This window comes from Pseudoliparis swirei, chromosome 9 (assembly GCF_029220125.1).
Source record: "Pseudoliparis swirei isolate HS2019 ecotype Mariana Trench chromosome 9, NWPU_hadal_v1, whole genome shotgun sequence".
Taxonomy (NCBI): Eukaryota; Metazoa; Chordata; class Actinopteri; order Perciformes; family Liparidae; genus Pseudoliparis; species Pseudoliparis swirei.
Window position 1 is genome coordinate 3,952,617 of NC_079396.1, and position 22,917 is coordinate 3,975,533.

At 42.6% G+C, this 22,917-nt stretch overlaps 1 protein-coding gene across 2 annotated transcripts in view; it reads left to right on the forward strand.

The window, feature by feature from the left end:
* The window catches only part of nphp4 (nephronophthisis 4), a 179,687-nt gene that overhangs the window by 112,885 nt on the left and 43,885 nt on the right, over positions 1-22,917 (forward strand). For both annotated transcript variants that reach the window (XM_056424207.1, XM_056424208.1), the window contains 3 exons: positions 3,418-3,566; positions 6,803-6,994; positions 10,243-10,430. In XM_056424207.1, the coding sequence (XP_056280182.1) occupies positions 3,418-3,566; positions 6,803-6,994; positions 10,243-10,430 (529 nt within the window). The remainder of the gene's footprint in view (positions 1-3,417; positions 3,567-6,802; positions 6,995-10,242; positions 10,431-22,917) is intronic.

Genomic DNA, 22,917 nt, shown 5'->3' on the forward strand with positions numbered 1-22,917 from the left:
ACACTGTGAGGGGAAATACACAAGAGAAAGGGAGTTGGAGATGCATTTACACACAGACACAAGGTGCACATTCTTTTATGGCACACAGACACACACACACAGACGCACACAAGCACACACCCACTGAGGGAAAATACACAAGCGAAAGGGAGTCGGACATGCATTTATACACACACACCCACACACACACAAGGTGCACATTCCTTTATGGCACGCAGAAACCCATACACACACAACCAGACACGCACACACAGACACACACACTGAAGGAAAATAGACACACAAAAGAGTCAGATGCATTTATACCCCCCCCCCCCCACACACACACACACACACAACCACACACACATACAGACACACTGAGGGAAAATAGACACGCGAAAGGGAGTCGGAGATGTAATTACACGCACACACACACACACATGGTGCACATTCCTTTATGGCACGCAGACACAGAAACTAACACACACACACACACACACACACACACACAGACATACACGCACACCCACACTGAGGGAATATAGACAAGCGAAAGGGAACCGGAGATGTATTCACACACACACACACACGCACACACACACACACACACACATGTAAACAGATTTTTTAACTCATGTTGCCGTTAGTAGTTTCAGTCTTTCTGTTCCGATTCACAAATTAGTGAACAAAGTACTTGTGGTTAGAATCAAGTGCTCAGGAAATTAAAATCATTAGTTCGGTTGGTTTGGAGTGAGTAAATCTCGGATCCCATTGGCTGTCGGTCTCTGGGGCTGCGAGGATATATTCGTCGGGTTTCCGGTGTCGCCGGACGACATCTGGGCCGAGACTTCCTTTTTCTGTCCGATCAGCAACTTGAGATGCGAGACTGGAGTTGGACTTGAGGGACGATGTGTACGACCGTATCGCTTCACAAGAAGACAGTTCGCAAGCTTTTAGGAACAAACTAAATCAAAGCTCGAGTCAGATGATGGATGGTAGATTCTGACATCCCATTTCAGCCAATGTTTTACCTGCATTCCTCAAAAGGCTGCTCAAAAAACTACAAACCGAAACCAGTGTGCGTCCAATACCCGAACTGTATCGTTGCCGCTGAATGCAGAATAGTTTTTTAGAGAGATTCGGAGTAAATGAACGTAGCTAGAGACGGCAAGACGGGTGAAATAGTATTTTCTTGTATATAAAATTAAGCATTTCTGACTCACTTTTTAATTCTCAAGGAACTAATGGGCTTTGTTGTTGTTGTTGTTGTGTATTTTATTCAGTCAATCATTGCAATGCAATACAATATTATTCTATATAATATACAAAACAGAAAAACTGAAAAGCTGGTAGAAGCAAAACATTCTTATATATTCCTATCCTAAATTATTGTAATAAAAAAATCAGAAAATGTATATAAAATAAAGAAAAATAATAAAGAAAATAAAAGATTATATATATATTTATATATATATATATATCTTCCATATACGTACGTTTTAATCACACTTATAACCCTCCAAAATGTTTTTTATAAATAATCCTTTTGAAAACCAAAAATGAGTTGATCATTTTTATATCCATTTTAACGTTGTTCCATAATTGGACTCTTGCAATATAAATATATCTTCCTTTAATCCATTTTTTAGCCTTTTGTCCAGTAAACTTACAAACATCTCTCAAATAATATTTACGCTCATGTGTGTGTGAGACGGAAATAGAAGAAAAGTACTGAGAGATGGATTAACACCGTTTTGGTGTTTTCTACATTGCTAACACCATTATACAGAATACAAACAGCAGAACACTGAGCCATTTGTATTCTTTCACAAAAGGCTGAGTTGGAGTTGCATACCTTTTTAAAAAATATATATTTTTTGTTCTTCAGATTGCAATATCGGAGCTGACTCATCGCTTTACAATCCATCCCACTCCTTCCACAGCCAGATAAATTGCATTGGCACGCCGCACCACGTTCTCTCGGCGATGCATTGTCCTCACGTCGAGTTTATTTATAGAGCATTTTTAACAAATGGGTGTGTCATCGAGGTCTTTGCAGAACACGAGGGACACAAATGGAGATACCATCCAGTGGAACACAAAAAGCACCTCACAGAGAGTTGCATCAAAACCAACATACTGGAGTTCATTCAATTCAGTTTATTTGTGTAGCCCATTTTCACAAATTACAAATAAAAATGGGAAGAAACCTTCGGGAGAGCAACAGAGGAGGATCCCTCTCCAGGATGGACAGGTGCAATAGATGTCATGTGACCAGAAGGACAGATTTAGAGTTTAAACACATTCAATGAAAATGACAGAGTGTATGAATAGTTGGTAGTCGGCATATTCCACGATGGAGACCTCCACGATCCACCAGGCAGATGGAGGTAGAGAGGAGAATTCATGATTTCATAATTGGAAAGGCGGCTCTCACGTTTTTTTCCCCCACGTCCATTTAAAGAATAGCGGAAGCACCGTTTTCTAAAATTCAGAACATGTTGATTTATACTGTGAATTATAATCCGGAAACGTCGCCTCCCGCAGCTTTAAAACGGCGACTCGCGTCGCGGTAATTGCGATGACGCTGCGACGGTAAGTGGACCGCTGAGGGGAAGCAGGTTGTGTACATTGATGGAATCGGCTCTTTGATGCAGGCATTCACAAGGACGTAGAACACATGTTGACCTCTGTGTGTGTGTTATAACGCTGTTGTAAGCGTGGGGATGAGAGCAGCCAGAGTTTGAGGTCATATCCAGGATCAGTTCATGTCAACTCCCCCATTAGTTCTGCTGCATGATATTTCCGTGCATCCGGCTGCCAAATAGTGAAGTCTTTTTTGGGGGGATTCCTCTCTCAGGGTTCGTACGGTCATGGAAAACCTGGAAAAGTCATGGAATTTGTAAATGGTTATTTCCAGGTCTGGAAAAGTCATGGGAAAAAAAATTTTAAATCCCAAATGTTTTGGAAAAGTCTTGGAAATTTGTTATATATGTGCATTTATGCTGAGTTTTTAATAATTAATTCGCTTTTAAAAGAATGGCGCTCAAAATATAAGCCTGTGAACGCACCTTAATTGAAAATATATAAATGTTTATTCTTTTAATCAAACTATTATCTCTCATTCATTTGTTTCATGTAAGGTTATATACTGTATGCTTTGGAAATCTCATTGTTAGTTTAAATACGAAATTTTCTCACTTTTTCATGTCTACACCGAGATTTCACAAAATTTTTGCTCATGGAAATTTGGTTTAAAGTCCTGGAAATTACCTGGAACCCCATCGGTCAGCATGTGTGTGACCCCTCCTTTGAGTGCAGTCGTTTCACGTTATCTCATGAGCTTATCTGGCATTTTTTATTATTAGATTTCAACGATCTTTGGCCATTTTTAGCCTCACCTGCTGTGTCTGTGTCCGACCCCCTTCGGTCCAGGCCTGCTCGGGGGTCGGCAGCATCGCCCACCTGGAGATGGAACCTCAGCGGGAAGGGGACGCGTCCCAGGACGAAGGAGACCAGCTGCAGGAGCTGCCCTTCACCCCCGTGCACGCCCCCGTCATCACCCTGGGGGTGAGCATGCCCAGGTGAGCCTCCTTCTCTTCTTCAGGCACGGGAGGGGTTTACACTCGAGAAGAAGAAACGCCTCTACGACAGCTTTTGTCGTGAACAAATACAATTGCTTTAAAAGCCAAGTGGAAGATCCCAAAGTATCTTGACTTGTGTGTCATTTTAACAGTGATGGTTGTATGGTAAGAGTCAAAAAGTAAAGAAAGAGGAAAGCCAAACAAATAAACGGAGGCTTTTATTTGATCTTATTACACACAGCAGCCTTCATAACACATGCTGGACCTGATTTCCCTTTTCATGCTCTCTCCATGTGCTTCAATTCAATTCAGTTTATTTTGTACAGCCCAATATCACAAATTATTAATTTTCCCCTTAGAGGGCTTTACAGTCTGTACACATATGACACCCCTGACCTTTGACCTCACATCGGGAATAGAAACAACAAATCTTTCACGGGGAAAGAAGTGAAGAAACCTTCAGGAGAGCAACAGGAGGATCCCTCTCCAGGATGGACAGAACAATAGATACCTACCTTCCTACCTACCTACCTACCTTCCTTACTACCTACCTACCTTCCTACCTACCTGCCTACCTACCCACCTGCCACCTACCTACCTACCTGCCTACCTACCCACCTGCCCACCTACCTACCTACCTGCCTACCTACCTACCTACCTGCCTACCTGCCTACCTACCTGCCTACCTACCTACCTACCTACCTACCTACCTACCTACCTACCTACCTACCTTCCTTACTACCTACCTACCTTCCTACCTACCTACCAACCTACCTAACTAACTACTTACCTACCTACCTTCCTTCAGGAGAGCAACCGAGGAGGATCCCTCTCCAGGATGGACAGAATAATAGATACATACCTTCCTACCTACCTACCTACCTTCCTATCTACCTACCTACCTACCTAACTACCTACCTACCTAACGTCAGGAGAGCAACAGAGGAGGATCCCTCTCCAGAATGGACAGAATAATAGACGTCATGTGACCAGAATGAAGCATTACAGAGTTACATAACCACATTCAATGAATATGACAGAGTATGACGAGTTCAGAGTCGGCGTGATCCAAATCAAGTTACGGTTAGTTCACTCAACCCGGTACGGGGGACCGTTCTGCTCTTGGAAACCCAAAGTTATCCCTGACCCTGTCGTGAAAAGTGAGCAGAATCTCTCTCCACGTGTGTTGGAGGTCATCGGCCGGCTGACATTAACCGGCAATAACGAGGCCAGCTGTGTGTCTGTGTACGCACCGGCCAGTTAAACGACAGATGATGTGTCGCCTTCAACAAAAAAACAACAACACTGGATTAGAATTGAATTGGTGTAAAAAAAAATCTGGTTTATTTCAGATATATGAAATTACATTTTTTTTCTTCCCTGTTGTATTTTCTATCATCAAGTTTTTACCGCAGTTTCTGGTGTTTACTTCTAAACTAGATTCGTCTTGTTCAACAGGGGATGCTGTCGCATGAATCTTTTGTTATTGATTGTGCAAACACACATAGGGATGAAGAGTAACACCACCCACAAGAAGTTTGGGTATAGAGATCATGACCTATATATGACTATATACAAAGATACAATGAACAAACCACAATAACAGCAACTTAAAGCACATTTATAGTCAGTAGGAATTAAGATGTGGAAACATGCATACATCCAAACCGAATACAAATTGAATACAAAACTAGAACATTTTGGCATTAGCTGCATGCCAATTGGATAAACATTGACCGTGCTATGGTAAAAAGAAGAATTTGACCTTTTCATGACCTTGACCTTTGACCCGATTGATCCCAAAATTTAATCAAATGGTCCCCGGATAATAAGCAATCATCCCACCAGATTTCATGCGATTCGGTTTCATACTTTTTGTGTTATGCGAGTAACATGCATACAAATAAATAAATATATCAATAAATAAATGCACGGCGATCAAAACATTGACCCACTTCTCTAAGAAAGAACAACGTAGCCTTAAGAAGTTTAATTGGAGCTGCCGAGCGTATCCGATCGAGCCCCAAAGAACGACGGCGTGTATATTTTAATCCACGTGGTTTAATTTGAGATCCGACTTTGAAAAGCATGAAATTGAAAACCGCCGCAGAGGGAAAGAGAAACAAAGGAACCGGTCGTCGCTCTTCTTCTCCGGTTGTCGACCTTAATTATTCCGATGGCGGCGTCGCTCCGCCACGAAGCGCGATGGCCGTTTACCGACCTGGACCGCGACGAGCCCCGAACACCATCGCTCATTTCCCCGCGCTTGCACGTTCGCCGGCCATCTGTGTCGCCGCGGTGACCGTAGCCGGAGAGTAGAAGTTATGAATGTTACCAAAGCAGGTGGCCAATGAGATGAGAGCTAAGGGCCAATTATGAACTGACACCCTGAGGGAGCTCTTTGGCACCCGCCCTCTCTCTCTCTCTCCCTCTCTCTCTCTCCTCTCTCTCTCTCTCTACCTCTCCCTCTCCCTTTCTCTCTCTCCCTCTCTCTCTCCCTCCTCTCTCTCTCTCTCTCTCTCTCCCTTTCTCCCTTTCTCTCTCTCCCTCTCTCCCTCCCTCCCTCTCTCTCCCTCTCTCTTTCCCTCTCTCTCTCTCCCTCCCTCACTCCCTTTCTCCCTCCCTCTCCCTCTCTCTCTCTCCCTCCCTCTCTCTTTCCCTCTCTCCCTCTTCCTTGCTCCCTCTTTCTCTCTTTCTCTCCCCCCCCTCTCTCTCTGTCTCTCTCTCTCTCCCTCCCTCTCTCCCTTTTTCCCTCTCTCTCTCTCTCCCTCCATCGCTCTCTCTCCCTTTCTCCCTCTCCCCCCTCTCTCTCTCCCTCCATCGCTCCCTCTCCCTTTCTCCCTCCCTCCCTCTCCCCCTCTATCTCTCCCTCCCTCTCTCCCTTTCTCCATCTCTCTCTCTCCCTCTCCCTTTCTCCATCTCTCTCTCTCCCCCGCTCTCTCTCTCTCTCTCTCTCTCTCTCCTCGTGCTGCCTGATAATTGTTTCTGATTTATGTTGTGAAGTCTGCCCCCCCCCTCCTCCCAAAAAAAGGTAAACATCTGGAGTCACAAAGCGGTAAACATCTGGAGTGAAGATCAGGGTTCGTACAGTCATGAAAAACCTGGAAAAGTCCTGGAATTTCTCGGCGATCGATGGATGTGCGCTCGGGATTGTTTTGCCCCCTTGTCCTTCCTGCTAAGTTAACATCCTCCTCCTCCTCCTCCTCCTCCTCCTCCTCCTCCTCCTCCTCCTCCAGCTCCTGCTCCGCCAGCTCCAGGAGCTCGCTGGCCCACCTCTACTCCGCCGGCTTCCCCGACATCGTGGACGGCGACGGGCAGGCGGCGGAGGTCCTGGACCCCACGGAGCCCGTGACCTTTGACCCTCACCGCGAAGACGCCGCCCCTCTCCGCGGCGACCTGCTGGTGTTCCAGTTCCTGGCGTTTACCAGGTGAGGCCCGGCGGTGTGACGACTCAGCGCTTTCATAGAGGTCGGTATAGATTTGTATCCGCGGTAGATTCGGTTGTGATTCTATACTTTTCAAATGTTTACGCGAAGACAACAAGTCAGTTTTCAGAAATGTCAGTTGTGTCATTTCACTGTCCATTCCGCGAGTAGATCCCATAAGCAAAGTCAACGAACAGACGCGAGTGGCTGCGATAGACGTTATTTATATATATAAATATATATATTATTAATGTTATGATCCAAACACGAGGGCGTTAGATGTTCCGACGTGTGTGGGACGTCCTTAACAAGTATGAAGCAGAACTAGTGGTTAGTTCCTCCGTGGTGGATGAAGGAAATGATAACTGTTTCCACGGAGTAAATTAGAGATAAGCCCCGCCCCCTCTAAGGCGTGAATGGTCAGTAAAGTCTTGCGAATATTCGGTGTGAACGCGACTGAAAGGAGTAGATAGTAACTCTACGACACCCCGCCTGCCTTGAGATGTCCTTTTTTTTTCTCTTCTCTTTTATTTTTTGTGTTGAACAACATCAAAGCACTTAAACCACGCAGACATGAAGTCCTGCCCGCCGCCGTCCACCCACACACACACACACACACACACACATGTCGAGTACACCTCCTCAGACAGCAGGCGTACGCTTTCAGAGGGAGAAAAAAAAAAAGGCATGAACACATTTCCCGTCAGCGCCGGTTGAATCGCGCCTGTCAGCGCCCCGTCACGGGAACCCCGGAGCCAGTGTCCCCTCTGTCAGGGGCTGACAGCGATGGGGGGGGGGGGACAGAACACACACCTCTCCTCGTGTCGTTCCATCCTATCATCAGCCCCCGCCGGAGGCTCGACTTTTTTTTTTGTGTGAAGTCGGACAGGCGACATCAGATACTCCCGACTCGGAAACACTTGAAAATGAAAAAAAAGGAAGTAGTTTAAAAACATGTCATTTTATTTGTTGTAATGCGTTCTTTCATTTTGTTCTCCTCTAACCATCTGGCAACACTTGGGAAAAATAATCTCGCTGTAATAGCTCATCATGTCGGAGCGGCGACGGGCGTCGTTTGTCTTTTTTAGAGTTTGATTGTCAAATAATGGGATTTTTTTTTTAATCTAACAAAAGGCGACGTTACTTTGTTTTTTTAAGACTTGTTAATTCAATTGTTTTTTTTCCTTCCTTTTGTTCAGATAATTCAATTTCAATTCAGTTTATTTTATATACCCCAATATCACAAATTATGAATTTGCCTCAGAGGGCTTTACAATCCGTCCACATACGACATCTTCTGTCCCATAATGCTGATTTGTATTTTGACATTCACAAAATAGATGCACAGAAATGTGTGAAACCTCGCTTTATAGAACACAGCAAAAATATCGAAATGAATGAATAAATACAAGTAAAGAAGAACTTAAAGGACATTGTGACATCACTAAAAAGAGCAGAGACGGTTTCCTCAGCACCGCATCGCCCTGTTTACTCATCACGGGCCTTTCTGTGGGCAGAAAGGATGTTTGCTTGTGAAAACTAGTTATATTGTAAGATTACAGCAGCAAATATGTAAAGCCCCCGGCTACGTTAAAACACCGTCTTATATTATCAGCCGGAGACAGTCAGACAAAGCAGATATTTTAACATCCGAAAGTGTGGATTTTTGCTTTAATTTGTTTGTTGTGAATGCAACAAAAGCTTATTGGATTCTTCCGGTTTTAAATTTTGTATTCAAGGCCACCTGAAGGCGAAGAGCGAACCTGAACCCACGGAAATGAACATGTGTACATCTGAGGAGCCGGTCGAGGGGGTTGCCTCATAAGTCTGACAAACCGTTAGCCGGGGAGTTAGGCGGAGGCAGCGGGGACCCTCTCTGCATAGGTGGTGGTGTGATTGTCTCGCTCTCACACCCGGCGCCATCATTATCAATATTGTCTATTTACAGAATTTATATTAATGCCGGCTCTTCTGTGAAGATGGAGCTCGGGCGGCTTCGCTAACAGCGGAAATCCACCGCCAGTGATTGACATACATACACACACACACACACACACACACACACACACACACACACACACACACACACACACACACACACACACAGCCTCGATATTTCAGGCCCTTCCGTGAACGTGGGGGGTCTCGCCGCACTTCCCCCGCTTGTTTACAAGCATCCCTTTTTTCTTCTCCTCCTCTCCTCGTTATTGAATACCAGATGACTGATTGCTAATCTGCTCATCACACGGAAACGGAAACAGAGGCTCATCCTAAAAACCCCGCTCCTCATTTAATATGGCCGTCTCTAAATGGAGTGCTTGCAAGGCTCACCGGGACTCTTTTTTGGGGGGCCATCAGCAGTTTCAAGTGTGTGTGTGTGTGTGTGTGCGTCTGTGCTCTTGAACGTCTATGTTGGTGGGGACCTGACTGCACGCAGACCTATGGGGACTCCTGTGTGTGTGTGTGTGCTCTTGAACTTCTATGTCGGTGGGGACCTGACTGCACACAGACCTATGGGGACTCGTGTGTGTGTCTGTGAAATCGCACTCAGAGGGTGGTGTGTGTGTGAAAAAGGAATACAAAACACCAGGAGGTTCTGTTAGTCAGAAATACTTTAGTTCTCTCCATAGGAGTCCTAGTAAACACACACTACTGTACACAATGGTTTCCGTTGCATCCGCAGAATACAACTTCCTGTCTAGCACAGATCTAATGACTAGTGTTCATGCTTCCTTCAGTTTTAAGAAGGAGCCAAGCTATCCACTTATGATGAATCAGAAGTATAAGGAGAGTGTTAGTACCCAATCCATCAGCAGTCTTATTTGAAGCCAATTTTTTTATTGTTTTACCACCTGAAGTTCTAATACTCACTTTTATTATTGCCTTTTTAAAACTTTTAAGTAGCTGTAAAGCTGAGTTATCGGTCTCTGGGAGGATGTGCACCACGTGCATATTTGATTTCTTTCCCCCCTGAAATTGTCCGAGGTAAATCAAAAGCTGAATCATGATGTACCCTTCCGGTTTCTAAATGACATTTCTAAACATCAATTTTGTATTTTTGTAAAATATGCATACCACTCTACTCCCAACATCGATTTCGTAAAAACAAAAAAATCACAATTGGTGTTAAATTGATCACATTCGGGGTCGTGAATCAATCCACCTGTTAATGTCTTGCAGCATTGCTGTATTTCTTTTAAAAACACTGCAGCCCGAGCGATCTCTCTTATGTCCCTTCTGTCTTCTGCCAGAACACCGGCGGCGGTCGGCGGCCCCGATTGGCCCAAAAACATCTACTTCACCTTCCAGTTCTACCGCTTTCCACCAGTCACGTCGCAGCAGCTCAAACTGCTGACCGGCGACAAGGTCCAGCAGAAAGCTGCGGGTCCACTTCCCCGAGTCCTGGCCTCCATCAACAGAGACGGCACCGTGAACTCCGGTAAGGAAGAAAAAAAAAAACACACAAACAAAGAAAAGATCATAATAATGCTCACTTCCTCCATTGGGCGCCTCCCCAGTAAATATTTATGAAGAATGAAACCGTCCTGGTCCTCTAGTCCCCACGCTGCGGATGCATTCTGAGCATCTTAAAGAAAATAATTAAGGTGCATATTTTTTCATGCCATAAGATGTAAAACACAACTTTTTTTTTTTACTTTGGTTTATTTGATAAGGCAAAACATTTCTGTAAATGTGCCAAAGTTATCAGCCAAGATGCTATTTTTTTTTTATCTCTAGTCCCGCGAGGCAGATAGTCATAAAACAAACCTAAAAAGATAAGATTACATAAACAAGGTTTATACACTATTTACGCTTTTCAATGGCTGTACAAACGATTAATAAGTTGTGTAGCCCTGTGTTTTTTATTCGTCGTCTTTTCCGCTTTGATTTTTGAATTTGATGTCTGTCAAATTAAGATTATATACAAATGTTCACAGAATTTTCCCACAATCTGATAGACATGAAATAAAAAGCTGATTTAAAAGGAAACAGCATCATTTCCATTTTTTGGGTAGATTTTCTTTGGTAGAAACTCCCTTCAGACTGATGAGTCGGCAATAAATACCTCGGGAACCAAAGATCTGATGGAACAATATGCGCGTTTGCAGCATGAATTTTGAGTGATGGGTGATGTTATGCATAAATATATATATAAATATATATATACACTACCGTTCAAAAGTTTGGGGTCACTTAGAAATGTCTTTATTTTTCAAAGAAAAGCACTGTGTTTTCAATAAAGATAACATTAATCAAAAATACACACTATACATTGTTAATGTGGTAAATGACTATTCAAGGTGGAAGTGTCTGGTTTCTAATGAAATATCTCCATAGGTGTCTAGAGGCCCATCTCCATCAACGATCACTCCAGTGTTCTAATGGTACATTGTGTTTGCTAATCGCCTTAGAAGACTAATATCTGATTAGAAAACCCCTGTGCAATTATGTTAGCACAGCTGAAAACAGTTATGCTGGTGATATAAGCTATACAACTGGCCTTCCTTTGAGCTTGAAGTTTGAAGAACAAAATTAATACTTCAAATATTAATCATTATTTCTAACCTTGTCAATGTCTTGACTATATTTTCTATTCAATTTTCAATTCATTTGATAAATAAAAGTGAGTTTTCATGGAAGACACGAAATTGTCTTGATGACCCCAAACTTTTGAACGGTAGTGTATATATATATATATATATATATGATATTAATGTTATGAATCCAAACACGAGGGCGTTAGATGTTCCGATGTTTGTGGGACGTCCCCAACAAGTCTAAAGCGGAACTAGTGGTCAGTTCTTCATGGTGGATGAAGGAAATGATAACTGATTATTTCTTTTAATCAAACTATTGTCTCTCATTCATTTGTGTCATTTTAAAGGTATAAACTCGTGTAGACGCCCAGATTTCACAAAATGTTTGGTTATGGGAATTTGGTTTAAAGTCCTGGAAACCCTTTGGTCAACATGTGTATGAACCCTGTATATTTCTTATACAGATTCAGGATATTATTACTATTAATAATATTATCATTTCCTCCGATTTCACACGGCACAGACGTGTCTCGCCCCGTGACGTTTCCTTTTGACGCCGAGGCACTTCTCTTCTCATCAGCCGGACGGCTCCTGATTGCTGTCAAAGTCTATTCGTGTAGCAACTAACGAAAGGGAAGAGATATTACAGCTTTTGACAGAGCGTGATATCGAGCGCACAAACACCCCCCCCCCCCACCCCCCACGCCTACACATATTCTCCGTTCCCCAGAAGACACACTCTCCACTCTAGCTCAGTCAATATTTCTCCGCCTGTCTCCTCCACAGAGCCTCCTACACTCAGACAGATCCGTCTATATATGTATTCCACTTATTCACTCAGCACGGCTGCTCTGGATGAAGCCCTCCAGTTATCATTTGAACAGATATCATTCACAGCGTCTCTTATTGTTCCATCAGATCTTCGTTTCCTTTATTGCCGACTCATCAGTCCGAAGGGACTTTTAGAAAGAAATTCTAACAATAAAATGTAAATGATGCCGTTTCCTTTTAAATCAGCTTTTTATTTCATGTCTATCAGATTGTGGGAAAGGTCTGTGAACATTTGTAAATAATCTTAATTTGACAGACATCAAATTCAAATATCAAAGCGGAAAAGACGACAAATAAAACACAGGGCTACACAACTTATTAAGCGTAAATATTGTATAAACCTTGTTTATGTAATCTTATCTTTTTAGGTTTGTTTTATGACTACCTGCCTCTTGGGACTACTGATAAAAAAAATAGCCTCTTGGCTCATAACGCTGGCACATTTTCAGAAATGTTTTTTACTGTCTCTTATCAAATAAACCAAAGTTTAAAAAAACAAGTTGTGTTTAAACATCTCATCTAATAAAAAAGAAAAGAAAAGTGATCACAAAAAGAGTAAAACTACCTGTAAGTTTGGGCTCAGACTTCCTCTCACAGTGAGACTGTAGCGAGTCACAGTTCCGTCCGGTCACCCTCCTTCTTCTTTTAAACACACTTAAATACACGTAATTCTTCACTTTATTCTCCGTATTCTTCAATATGCGTACACTTGTTAAATTTCTGAAACCTGCCGTCTGTGCACTTTACCTCATACTTATACTTATATTATTAATGATCGCACTGTGTTTATTGTTGTTGATGTCAATGTCTATTGTTGCACCACCCGCCATGACACAATCCTTGTTTATGTAAATATATGGCAATTAAAAAAGTTTCTGATTGTGATTGTGATAAACCGTCCAGAGGCACATTCCTGTTTCCTGTTTATGGTCCCAAAGGGATGCTAATGTAGATTTAAAAAAATCTATTTTGTATTACAGCTGACCCCTTATAATCGACAAGCAACCGCTACCTGGCCAGATCAGTGCCGTGTGTGTGTGTGTGTGTGTGTGTGTGTGTGTGTGTGTGTGTGTGTGTGTGTGTGTGTGTGTGTGTGTGTGTGTGTGTGTGTGTGTGTGTGTGTGTGTGTGTGTGTGTGTGTGTGTGTGTGTGTGTGTGTGTGTGTGTGTGTGTCGAAAAGTGTTTTTTTAAAGATAAATTAATGCTCCGAATGCCATATACTGGTTCCTTCTGAGTGGAGTTTGCACGTTCTCTACGTGGCAGCGTGGGTTCCCTCCGGGTTCCCTCTGGGTTCTCTCTGGGTTCTCTCCAGGTTCTCTCTGGGTTCCCTCTGAGTTCCCTCTGGGTTCTCTTCAGGTTCTCTATGGGTTCCCTCTGAGTTCCCTCTGGGTTCTCACTGGGTTCTCTCTGGGTTCCCTCCGGGTTCCCTCTGGGTTCTCTCCAGGTTCCGTCTGGGTTCTCTCTGGGTTCCCTCTGAGTTCCCTCTGGGTTCTCTTCAGGTTCTCTATGGGTTCTCTCTAGGTTCCCTCTGAGTTCCCTCTGGGTTCTCACTGGGTTCTCTCTGGGTTCCCTCTGGGTTCTCTCCAGGTTCCCTCTGGGTTCCCTCAGAGTTCCTTCTGGGTTCTCTCCAGGTTCTCTATGGGTTCTCTCTGAGTTCCTTCTGGGTTCCCTCTGGGTTCTCTCCGGGTTCTCTATGGGTTTTCTCTGGGTTCTCTCCGGGTTCTCTCTAGTTTCCCTCTGAGTTCTCTCTGGGTTCTCTCTAGTTTCCCTTTGAGTTCCCTCTGGGTTCTCTCTGGGTTCCCTCTGGGTTCTCTCCAGGTTCTCTCTGGGTTCCCTCTGAGTTCCCTCTGGGTTCTCTCCAGGTTCTCTTTGGGTTCTCTCTAGGTTCCCTCTGAGTTCCCTCTGGGTTCTCTCTGGGTTCCCTCTGGGTTCTCTCCAGGTTCCCTCTGGGTTCTCTCCAGGTTCTCTATGGGTTCTCTCTAGGTTCCCTCTGGGTTCTCACTGGGTTCTCTCTGGGTTCCCTCTGGGTTCTCTCCAGGTTCTCTCTGGGTTCCCTCCAGGTTCTCTCTGGGTTCTCTCTGGGTTCCCTCTGGGTTCTCTCCGGGTTCTCTCTAGTTTCCCTTTGAGTTCCCTCTGGGTTCTCTCTGAGTTCTCTCTGGGTTCCCTCTGGGTTCTCTCCGGGTTCCTCCCCCCGGTCCTCCCCATAGCTCTGCAATGTGTTTGTAATCGGGCCAATTAGCACGCAGCGATGTTAAACTAACACGGTGACCATTGTAAACACGACACCTGCTGAACATCAGGTTAGCATTGTCAGCGTTAGCATTTAGCTCAACGTGTAGCTGTGAGCTAAATGCTAACGCTGGTCCTTTTTGTCAAACTAAGGAGCATTCGGTGACTTCACGATGTTTCTGCAATTCAATATAACCAAATAATTCATAACTGCGTTGACCTTATTCATAGCCCCGTTGTAGAGGCATTAGCCGTGACGCATCTACTACATTTTCCCTTCATGATTATGGGTAATAAATTGTGTTTCCCGTTACCGATAAAATGTTCATCGTCTTTTGTAATATTTTACTCCCAAATTGGACGAATGGATGTTAATGTTAAATATTGAACGCACTGTTTATTGGCTGCAGAATGAATGCTCTTTAAAGATACGAGTGATCCAATTATTGTACAAGATCAACGATCCGCTGACGGCTCCCTCGTCCTTCAGTGTGAGCGTTTGAAAGTGGTGTGTGTGTGTGTGTGTGTGTTTGTGTGTGTGTGTGTGTGTGGGAGACAACGGTTGAGAGAGAATATGGAAGATGTCTGAGCTTCAAAGCTGCTGCAGTTGTTCAGCGTTGGGATCGTGCGTCCTGCAGGCTGGAAGCTCCTCAGAAGGCCGTTCGGTTCCTCATCTCGGTTTCTGACAATCTTTTCGTGTCACACTTGATTAACCAATCATTCCTCCACAAACTGTCTGTCAACTCAGCGACCAGCTACAGTTGTACAGCAACTTGGTAGCTTGATCAATTTGTATGTAAAAAATACTGCTTTTTTGTTGTTGTTGCCTGAATTGAAATGTGGCTGCAAAAGAACAATATCTCAGACAGGAAATGACCTCTCGAGACAGGAAGTGATCTATATATCTATATATAGATATATATATACATTATATATATGTGTATATATATATCCACATATATATATATATATGTACATATATATACATATATATGTATACAGGACTGTCTCAGAAAATTAGAATATTGTGATGAAGTTCTTTATTTTCTGTAATGCAATTAAAAAAACAAAAATGTCATGCATTCTGGATTCATTACAAATCAACTGAAATATTGCAAGCCTTTTATTCTGATTTATTGCTGATTATGGTTTACAGCTTAAGAAAACTCAAATATCCTATCTCTAAATATTAGAATATCATGAAAAAGTATACTAGTAGGGTATTAAACAAATCACTTGAATTGTCTAATTAACTCGAAACACCTGCAAGGGTTTCCTGAGCCTTGACAAACACTCAGCTGTTATAAATCTTTTTTTTTACTTGGTCTGAGGAAATATTAAAATTTTATGAGATAGGATTTTAGAGTTTTCTTAAGCTGTAAGCCATAATCAGCAATATTAAAAGAATAAAAGGCTTGCAATATTTCAGTTGATTTGTAATGAATCCAGAATGCATGACATTTTTGTTTTTTTAATTGCATTACAGAAAATAAAGAACTTTATCACAATATTCTAATTTTCTGAGACAGTCCTGTATATACATCTATATACATCTATATATAGGAAGTAAAATATATATATGTATATATAATAAAAAAACGTGCACAATTCTAAAGTTAGTTAGTGCACTTGTCTAATTGGTCGCGCACATTTGCCAACTGCTGCTTTTTTGGAGTAAACAAGGTTCAGATTATTCCGATTTCTTTCCCACTCCATACCAACAGAACGGCTCTTGAAGTCGTTTTTGATAAACAGACGAGGAGACGATCGCCCCCTCCCCCCCACTGCGCCACTAAACAGACCGAGGGAGGAAGTGAGACGCACTCCGGCTTCCTGCCGTGTGCCTCGTTCCACCGAGCTCACGCAGACGTTTAAGTGCTCTGCCTCCACCAATGGGTTCGCAAAAAAGGCAATAGGTGCACATAAGTTGCGCAATAATGTGCGAGCAATGGCAACGATTCGACTGTATGTGGTGACAGTTAAAATAATTCACCAGTGAGGAAGAGAATATGCTATTATCTCTTATTAGAAATAATATTTGTGGATGTTTTTTGAATTATTTTTGTTTTAAAGGTGTAGCAGTGGAAGTTCTCAGAAGCCAATTGTAACATCAGGTCAATATTTGACCAGTTTTATTATTTGTCCATTAATGTGTGTGCTACTGCCAGGCTCCGCCCACACAGCTGTTTTCATTTGCCTCCTGATTAGAACTCGTCTTTTAGTGGGCGTGTCCAGACTGTGCTTTAATTGACGCGTCTGTCACTTTAAACTTTGTTGGGTTCAAATCACACCGGGAGCTCCAGTTGTTCTTTATGATAACTGGAATCGTAAAAACCTTGGGATGAGTGCACGTTTTATTCGATTCCCTTTGCAACGATCCAGTTTATGATTCCTTTGAATCGAGGGAGTTTAATAACTTCTGCAAAACTCCCAGCATGCTGCAGCTCCACCTCACGTCACCGAGTGAGTCCACGGGGCCTCTGTACACTTCAGTCTCCTCTACGTCATTTAAAAGTGGTTAAAAACTTCACACGGTGAAGCGTGCACTCGTTTCTTTGGTGTCAACGCTCACACAATTTTCATTTTTTTTTCTTGAACCTTTAGGAATTTTAGTAAATGGCGAAACAAGAGACCGTGCACCAAAACACCGTCACACAACTCAGTGTGCAGCGTAATCCAAGTCTCATTCATCCCGTCGTGTGGTCAATACTCTCTGGAGAGATGAGACTTGGATTATCCTTCACTAGTTGTGTGAGAGTTTCATCACTGATTTATTCCTTCTCTTTTTTTATTCTCCGTTCACCGGCGAGGAATGCGTGAAAAATATCTCCTACTATTTGCGCGACCTTCCCTTAAATGCAAAATGCAATTAACCAATCGGATCGTAATGTCTCAGTGTTCTGGTTTTATGAAACGTTAGTCAGCTGATGTATCCCACCAGCAATGAATGAGGTCAAATGACAATATTTATGACTGGGTTTTAAATAATAATAATTTTTATTATTAGTATTATTATTATTAATATTATCTTTATCTAAAAATGACCATGTACAGTTCAAACATAAATGTCACCATTTGATGCACTGTAGCAGATTAAATAATATATTAAATAAAATAATTAAAATAAATAATAATATAAAATATATATAAAAGTAAAATATATATATATATAATATAATATTTATAAAATATAATATAATAAAATAAATAAACATAAAACAAGAACACATATAAAACAATAACAAACAGTACAGGATAAGACACTACGACTATATATGTGGTAAGAAGAACACAAAATACATACAATGTGAAGCTACAGTACATTAATTAATACTCTTAAAAGTAAGTAATAAAAAACATTAAAGGTAAGTAATACGAGCCGTAATCATTTTGCTCAGTTAGTGCAGCGTTGACCAGCTTTCAACCGATTTTTTTCGATTATTTTTAAAAGTGCTGCTGGAGCTGCAGCTCCTCACCTCTGATAGTGGGAAACTTAAATGTGCTTTTAAAGAATAATGTGTTCGACCTATTAGACGTGTTGGTAGATGTGACCTCAGTCGACCTTGGTGATGGTCGGCCTCTCCACCGAGCTCTACGCTCTGATCGTCCTCTTCTCTCCGCCTTCCCGCTGCGTGCACACCGGGCAGACCATCCTGGTTTGGGGGGGTCAGTTGGGTGCCGCGCCTCGTCTGCAGACCAAGCTGTACACACACACACACACAAAGCCTTGGGCAAAATATGTCAGCTTTTCCCAATTTGTGAGCTCTCTCTCTCTCTCTCTCCTCTGTGTGTGTGTGTGTGCTCCCACTGCCCCCCGCCCCATCCACCACATAGCCAAGAGCATGCTGGGAGAATTAATGGTGCAAGTGTAGAGAGAGTTTGGTGGAGCGGGAGCTGAGACGGTGTAGGTGAGGCAAAAGAAGAGCAGCACAGAACTCGTGTCTATAAATAGACTTCTTTGGATTCTGTTGTTCTTCCCTTTGTCTGCTTCATGAATCCTGTCAAACAAGTCTGCAACGGCATGTCCCTGTCGCTACAATGGAGGTTCCCCTCGTCCCGGTTTTCTTTTTTCAATTCCAGATCTCTGATGAGTGGATTCCACTCGTCCGTCTGTGTCTGTAACTAGCTGCAACTCGGCCGAACCGATTGCAGGTTTCTTTTTTCTCTCTCTCCAGAGTTCCGGTGTCTCGTGACGCCGCGTTGGCGTTGTCGTATCTTCTCGTCGACCGGAGGTGGTTTGAAGAAATTGATGATGAAGAAGAATCTCGAGTGACACAGCACTTAATAAGAATATTCAGTTTTATTGTTAACAAGTACAGGTCAGGAACAGGCGCCTGTAGGAAGGCTGGAAACTTTCGGGAGCCGAATTGAGAAAGTCTGCCGATAATGCGTTTTACCAAAAGCTTTATACACAACAAACAAGGAGGAGTTCATTATTCCCGGCCTTTGTGGTCCAATCACATGCAGGCATAATTACCTCATTCTGGGACTGATCTACCAGGTTGAACACAGGGTCGTGGACCCCCTAAGTCCAAACCTGAATTGAGGCCCGTCACCCAGATTCTCGAACCTTGAGCTCTGACTTGCATGTTTTAGATAATTTGACATTATAAAGTAGATGAAATTACACGACAGCGTCTTTTCTACCTCGATAAGGTTACAGGGTTAGCGCCGGTCTCCCTCGGGTTCACCGTGCCGTCATGTGACTGAAGTGACACACAAGCGTGGGACCTAGCTTTGTTCATCTGGCTTCATTAACCTTTTGAAAACGTCAGTTTTTCTGAGGTTTCTGCGAAATAACATGCCCGAACTAAAAAGGGTGTACATCTCTGCAACCACAAACGCTGTTTGAATAATGTTGGTGTTATAATAAAGGCAACCCATGTGAGCTTTAGTTTAGATGTGTAAATATTAGGGCTGTCAATCGATTTAAAAAAAGTAACTAATTAATCGCACATTTTGAAATTCATTAATCGCGATTAAAAGGTTTTTTTTCTTCTAAAGACTAAATCTTCTAAATGAACGACTAATCCCTTCAGACAGCGTGTATTTTAGACACTAGTTTAATTGTATTCTTTTTTTAAAGACAAAACTTCACACAGAGCTGTGTTTTCAAAGAGGCTCCTACCTATAAAGTGCCAGCGAGGTATTTAATATTGTGGATGATAAATTGTTTCTTCAGTGAAACATCAGATTAGTAAACAAAGGTGTATTAGAGACCCCATTGGTCCTGTCATCTTTAACATTGAACAGCAGAACCAGTGGCCTTGGTAAACTGACTATGTCACGTTAACCCTCTGGAGGCTGGGCTCATTTTCTCGATTTTACAAAACAATTTAATTCACCTTTTAAAGGCTTTTGCATGTGACACATCCCAGTGTTTCCCCCACCATTCTATCAGGGTGAGGCCCCGCCCCCCTGTAATGTTCTCTATAGCGCCAGATTACAGCAGAAGTAATGTACGGTTCTTTCCTTAAAGACGTCTTTGTTCTTTTATTAAACTAAACGTCTGTTGTTGATCGTCTCTACAGCAGCATGTCATTCTGTCTCCACGTGTCGGTCACTCTTCTCGGCTCTCCGTCTCGCGGCCGCAGAGCTCCATGCCGGCGTGTCTGCCCTGCACCTTCCGCCCCGCGTCACCGACACGTCGCCCTCTGCTTCTCTGTGAATATCGAGGAGCAGACGGGAGGAAGGAGGCGGACTGCCGCGGCTTGACACTCACAGGAGTGCAACAACTTCAACGACACCGGAAGTAAACAAAGTTGCGTTAATTGCGTTAAAATAGATTAACGCGTTAGCGCTGACAGCCCTAATATATATGTATCTATATAACATACATATTTATATATATATATATATTTATATCTAAGAGAGAGAGAGAGAGAGAGAGAGAGTCATTCTTGCAGGCCGACTTGCCTTCCTCGGTCCTGCTGCAGAGGGAACAGGGTTGGTTAATAAATTAGTCTCTTTTAGCATTCACAGCTGATGGAAGGCAATCTCAAGGTCTGTTAAAATGGGGTTGAAAGGACTATGTAGATCAGGGGTGCGCACACTTTTTCAGCATGCGAGCTACTTATAATATGTTATATATATATTTATTTATATACACACAAACCCTGAAAAAGCAGGGTTGTCATATTTTGTTTGACTGTAAAAAATAATTTACAGTGAAAAATTGGAGTCTGTACTCAGTGTACTTTGAATTGAGAAACGGCTATTGTCACTTTAAATAACCCTTAAAAGGTGTATTGTTTCGTGTTGATTGCCTTCTTTTGTATCTGCTTTATTGGTTTTGATGTATGCCTTTTTATATTGTATTGTTTTAATGATTTTGTATATGTTTTAATCTACTTCCTCTTAGAGCTAAATCGGACTTTTATTTTGAAATGTTGAAAGGAAGCGCACCTTTATTTTATGTTAAAATATAAACTTGACGGTACGGCTAAATGTTATGGACAGATGCGCATTTCATATACAGTTTTAATAGTTTGAATGGTTCCGTATGAGGCTAATGCTCTTACGGTGGTGACAAGGAGGTATTTAAGAAAGATTTTTGGTTCAATTGTATTCGCCGAAAGAAAGAAAATAAAGAAGTTCACCAGCAGTAAGTCTCACGCAGATTCAAATACGGGGATCCGTTACAGTCACCATGGAAACATTGTCACATGACATGTAAGCGCTCTGGTTCTGTGCTGTGACGTCGCTCGTGAGCAGTGACGTCACGGAGCAGCGAACCAGAGTCTGTAACTAGCAGTGACTTCCAGCAGAAGTTACGTCTGTGAATCTCACAGAAACCCCCCTCCACCCAGGGAAGTGGCTGAATTGGAGAAGGGGGTGGGTGGGCTCTGCTGTGAGATCACAAAACGGGTGGGTGGGAAGGTGATTCTCAGAAATGAGAATTGCCAAGGACTATATATAAAAGAGGAACAAAAAGGGAATTCATTTCTTACATAAAGAAATTAAAAAGTGTTCAAGTTTTTTAAAGACAACGCATAACGCACTTGAACACTTTTAATTTCTTTTAAGAAATTTAAAGAAATTAAAAAGATGTTCAAGTGCGTTGTCTTTCAAAAAGACAGAAGGAACATTACATCACATTTAGCTGAAGCTTTGATCCAAAGCGACTTTCAATCATACACCGTAGCTGCCTTGCTCAGGGACACATGGACTCGGGCGGGGATCGAGCCAAAGAAAGACCGTCCTGAATAGTTGGTAGTAGGCATGGACCACGATCCAGACCTCCACAATCCATCAGGCAGATGGAGGTAGAGAGGAGGAGTGGGCGGAGCACATCAGCAGGGCCATGGCATCAGACCCAGCCAGGTCCGATGAACCCTATGAGATTGCTTGCAATTACATGTATGTGTAATATAACCATATATACATACAAATATATATACATATAAATATATATGTATATATACACACATATATATACACAAATATATATATATTAGTATATATGTTTTCCGGTTAAGAGTAGATAAAGATGAAACTCAGCAAAAATAGAAGTTTCAGGTGTGTGAGTGGTGTTGAAATGGCTTTTAGCCCAATTTGAATTGTATAACATCGTTATATTTGCTCATGTTTATTATATTTGTGTACACAGTTTAACCCCAATGTCCACAATTACCCTCCAATTGGGGGGCACGGGGCTCAAAGGGTTAAATAAAGTTACATTTGTAGGATAAAAAAAGTCCTTCAATGGCTCAGGAAGAAAAGAGGGGGAACTCCATCTGCTGCGATAGGATGGAAAGCGTGTTAACAGCGACTCGAGATGATGTCCTCCACAGGGCTCCCATAGCAACGCATTCATTGGTCACTTAAATACCGAAAATCTGATTCGTGATTTCAAAGGATTCAGAAGTCCGGGGGATTGGAGAGGAAGTTCGGAACGACTCTTTGGAGCTCCGACCCAGGAAATAAGAAGCTGCTGACCTCAGAACGGGCTTCTCTTCTGCATGTCGCGTGTTAAAATAATCATGTGTCTCTTTAATAGTGCAGGGCCGTCGCCAAGCATCCTCATTACAACACTTCTATGCAGCCTCTATGGGTATAGAGACAGCGGGGGGGCTTTGATACAGAGATGGAGGGATGCTGTGCGGGAGAGTTTTCTGGAGAGTGTCGGCACACGGACCCACATCACTCACAACTTTTTCTTTGAGAAACGCCGCCGCAGGTTGGGTTAGGGCTGATTGGATCGGTGATGGCGGGGGTCGCCCTTCATTTGGGCTGCTCGGGGGAGCAATATTCAAATACAGCATCACCCCCTTTTTGTGTTTTCCTTTTTCTAAAAAGATTATTTCCATTTAACTCGGATGGAAATGG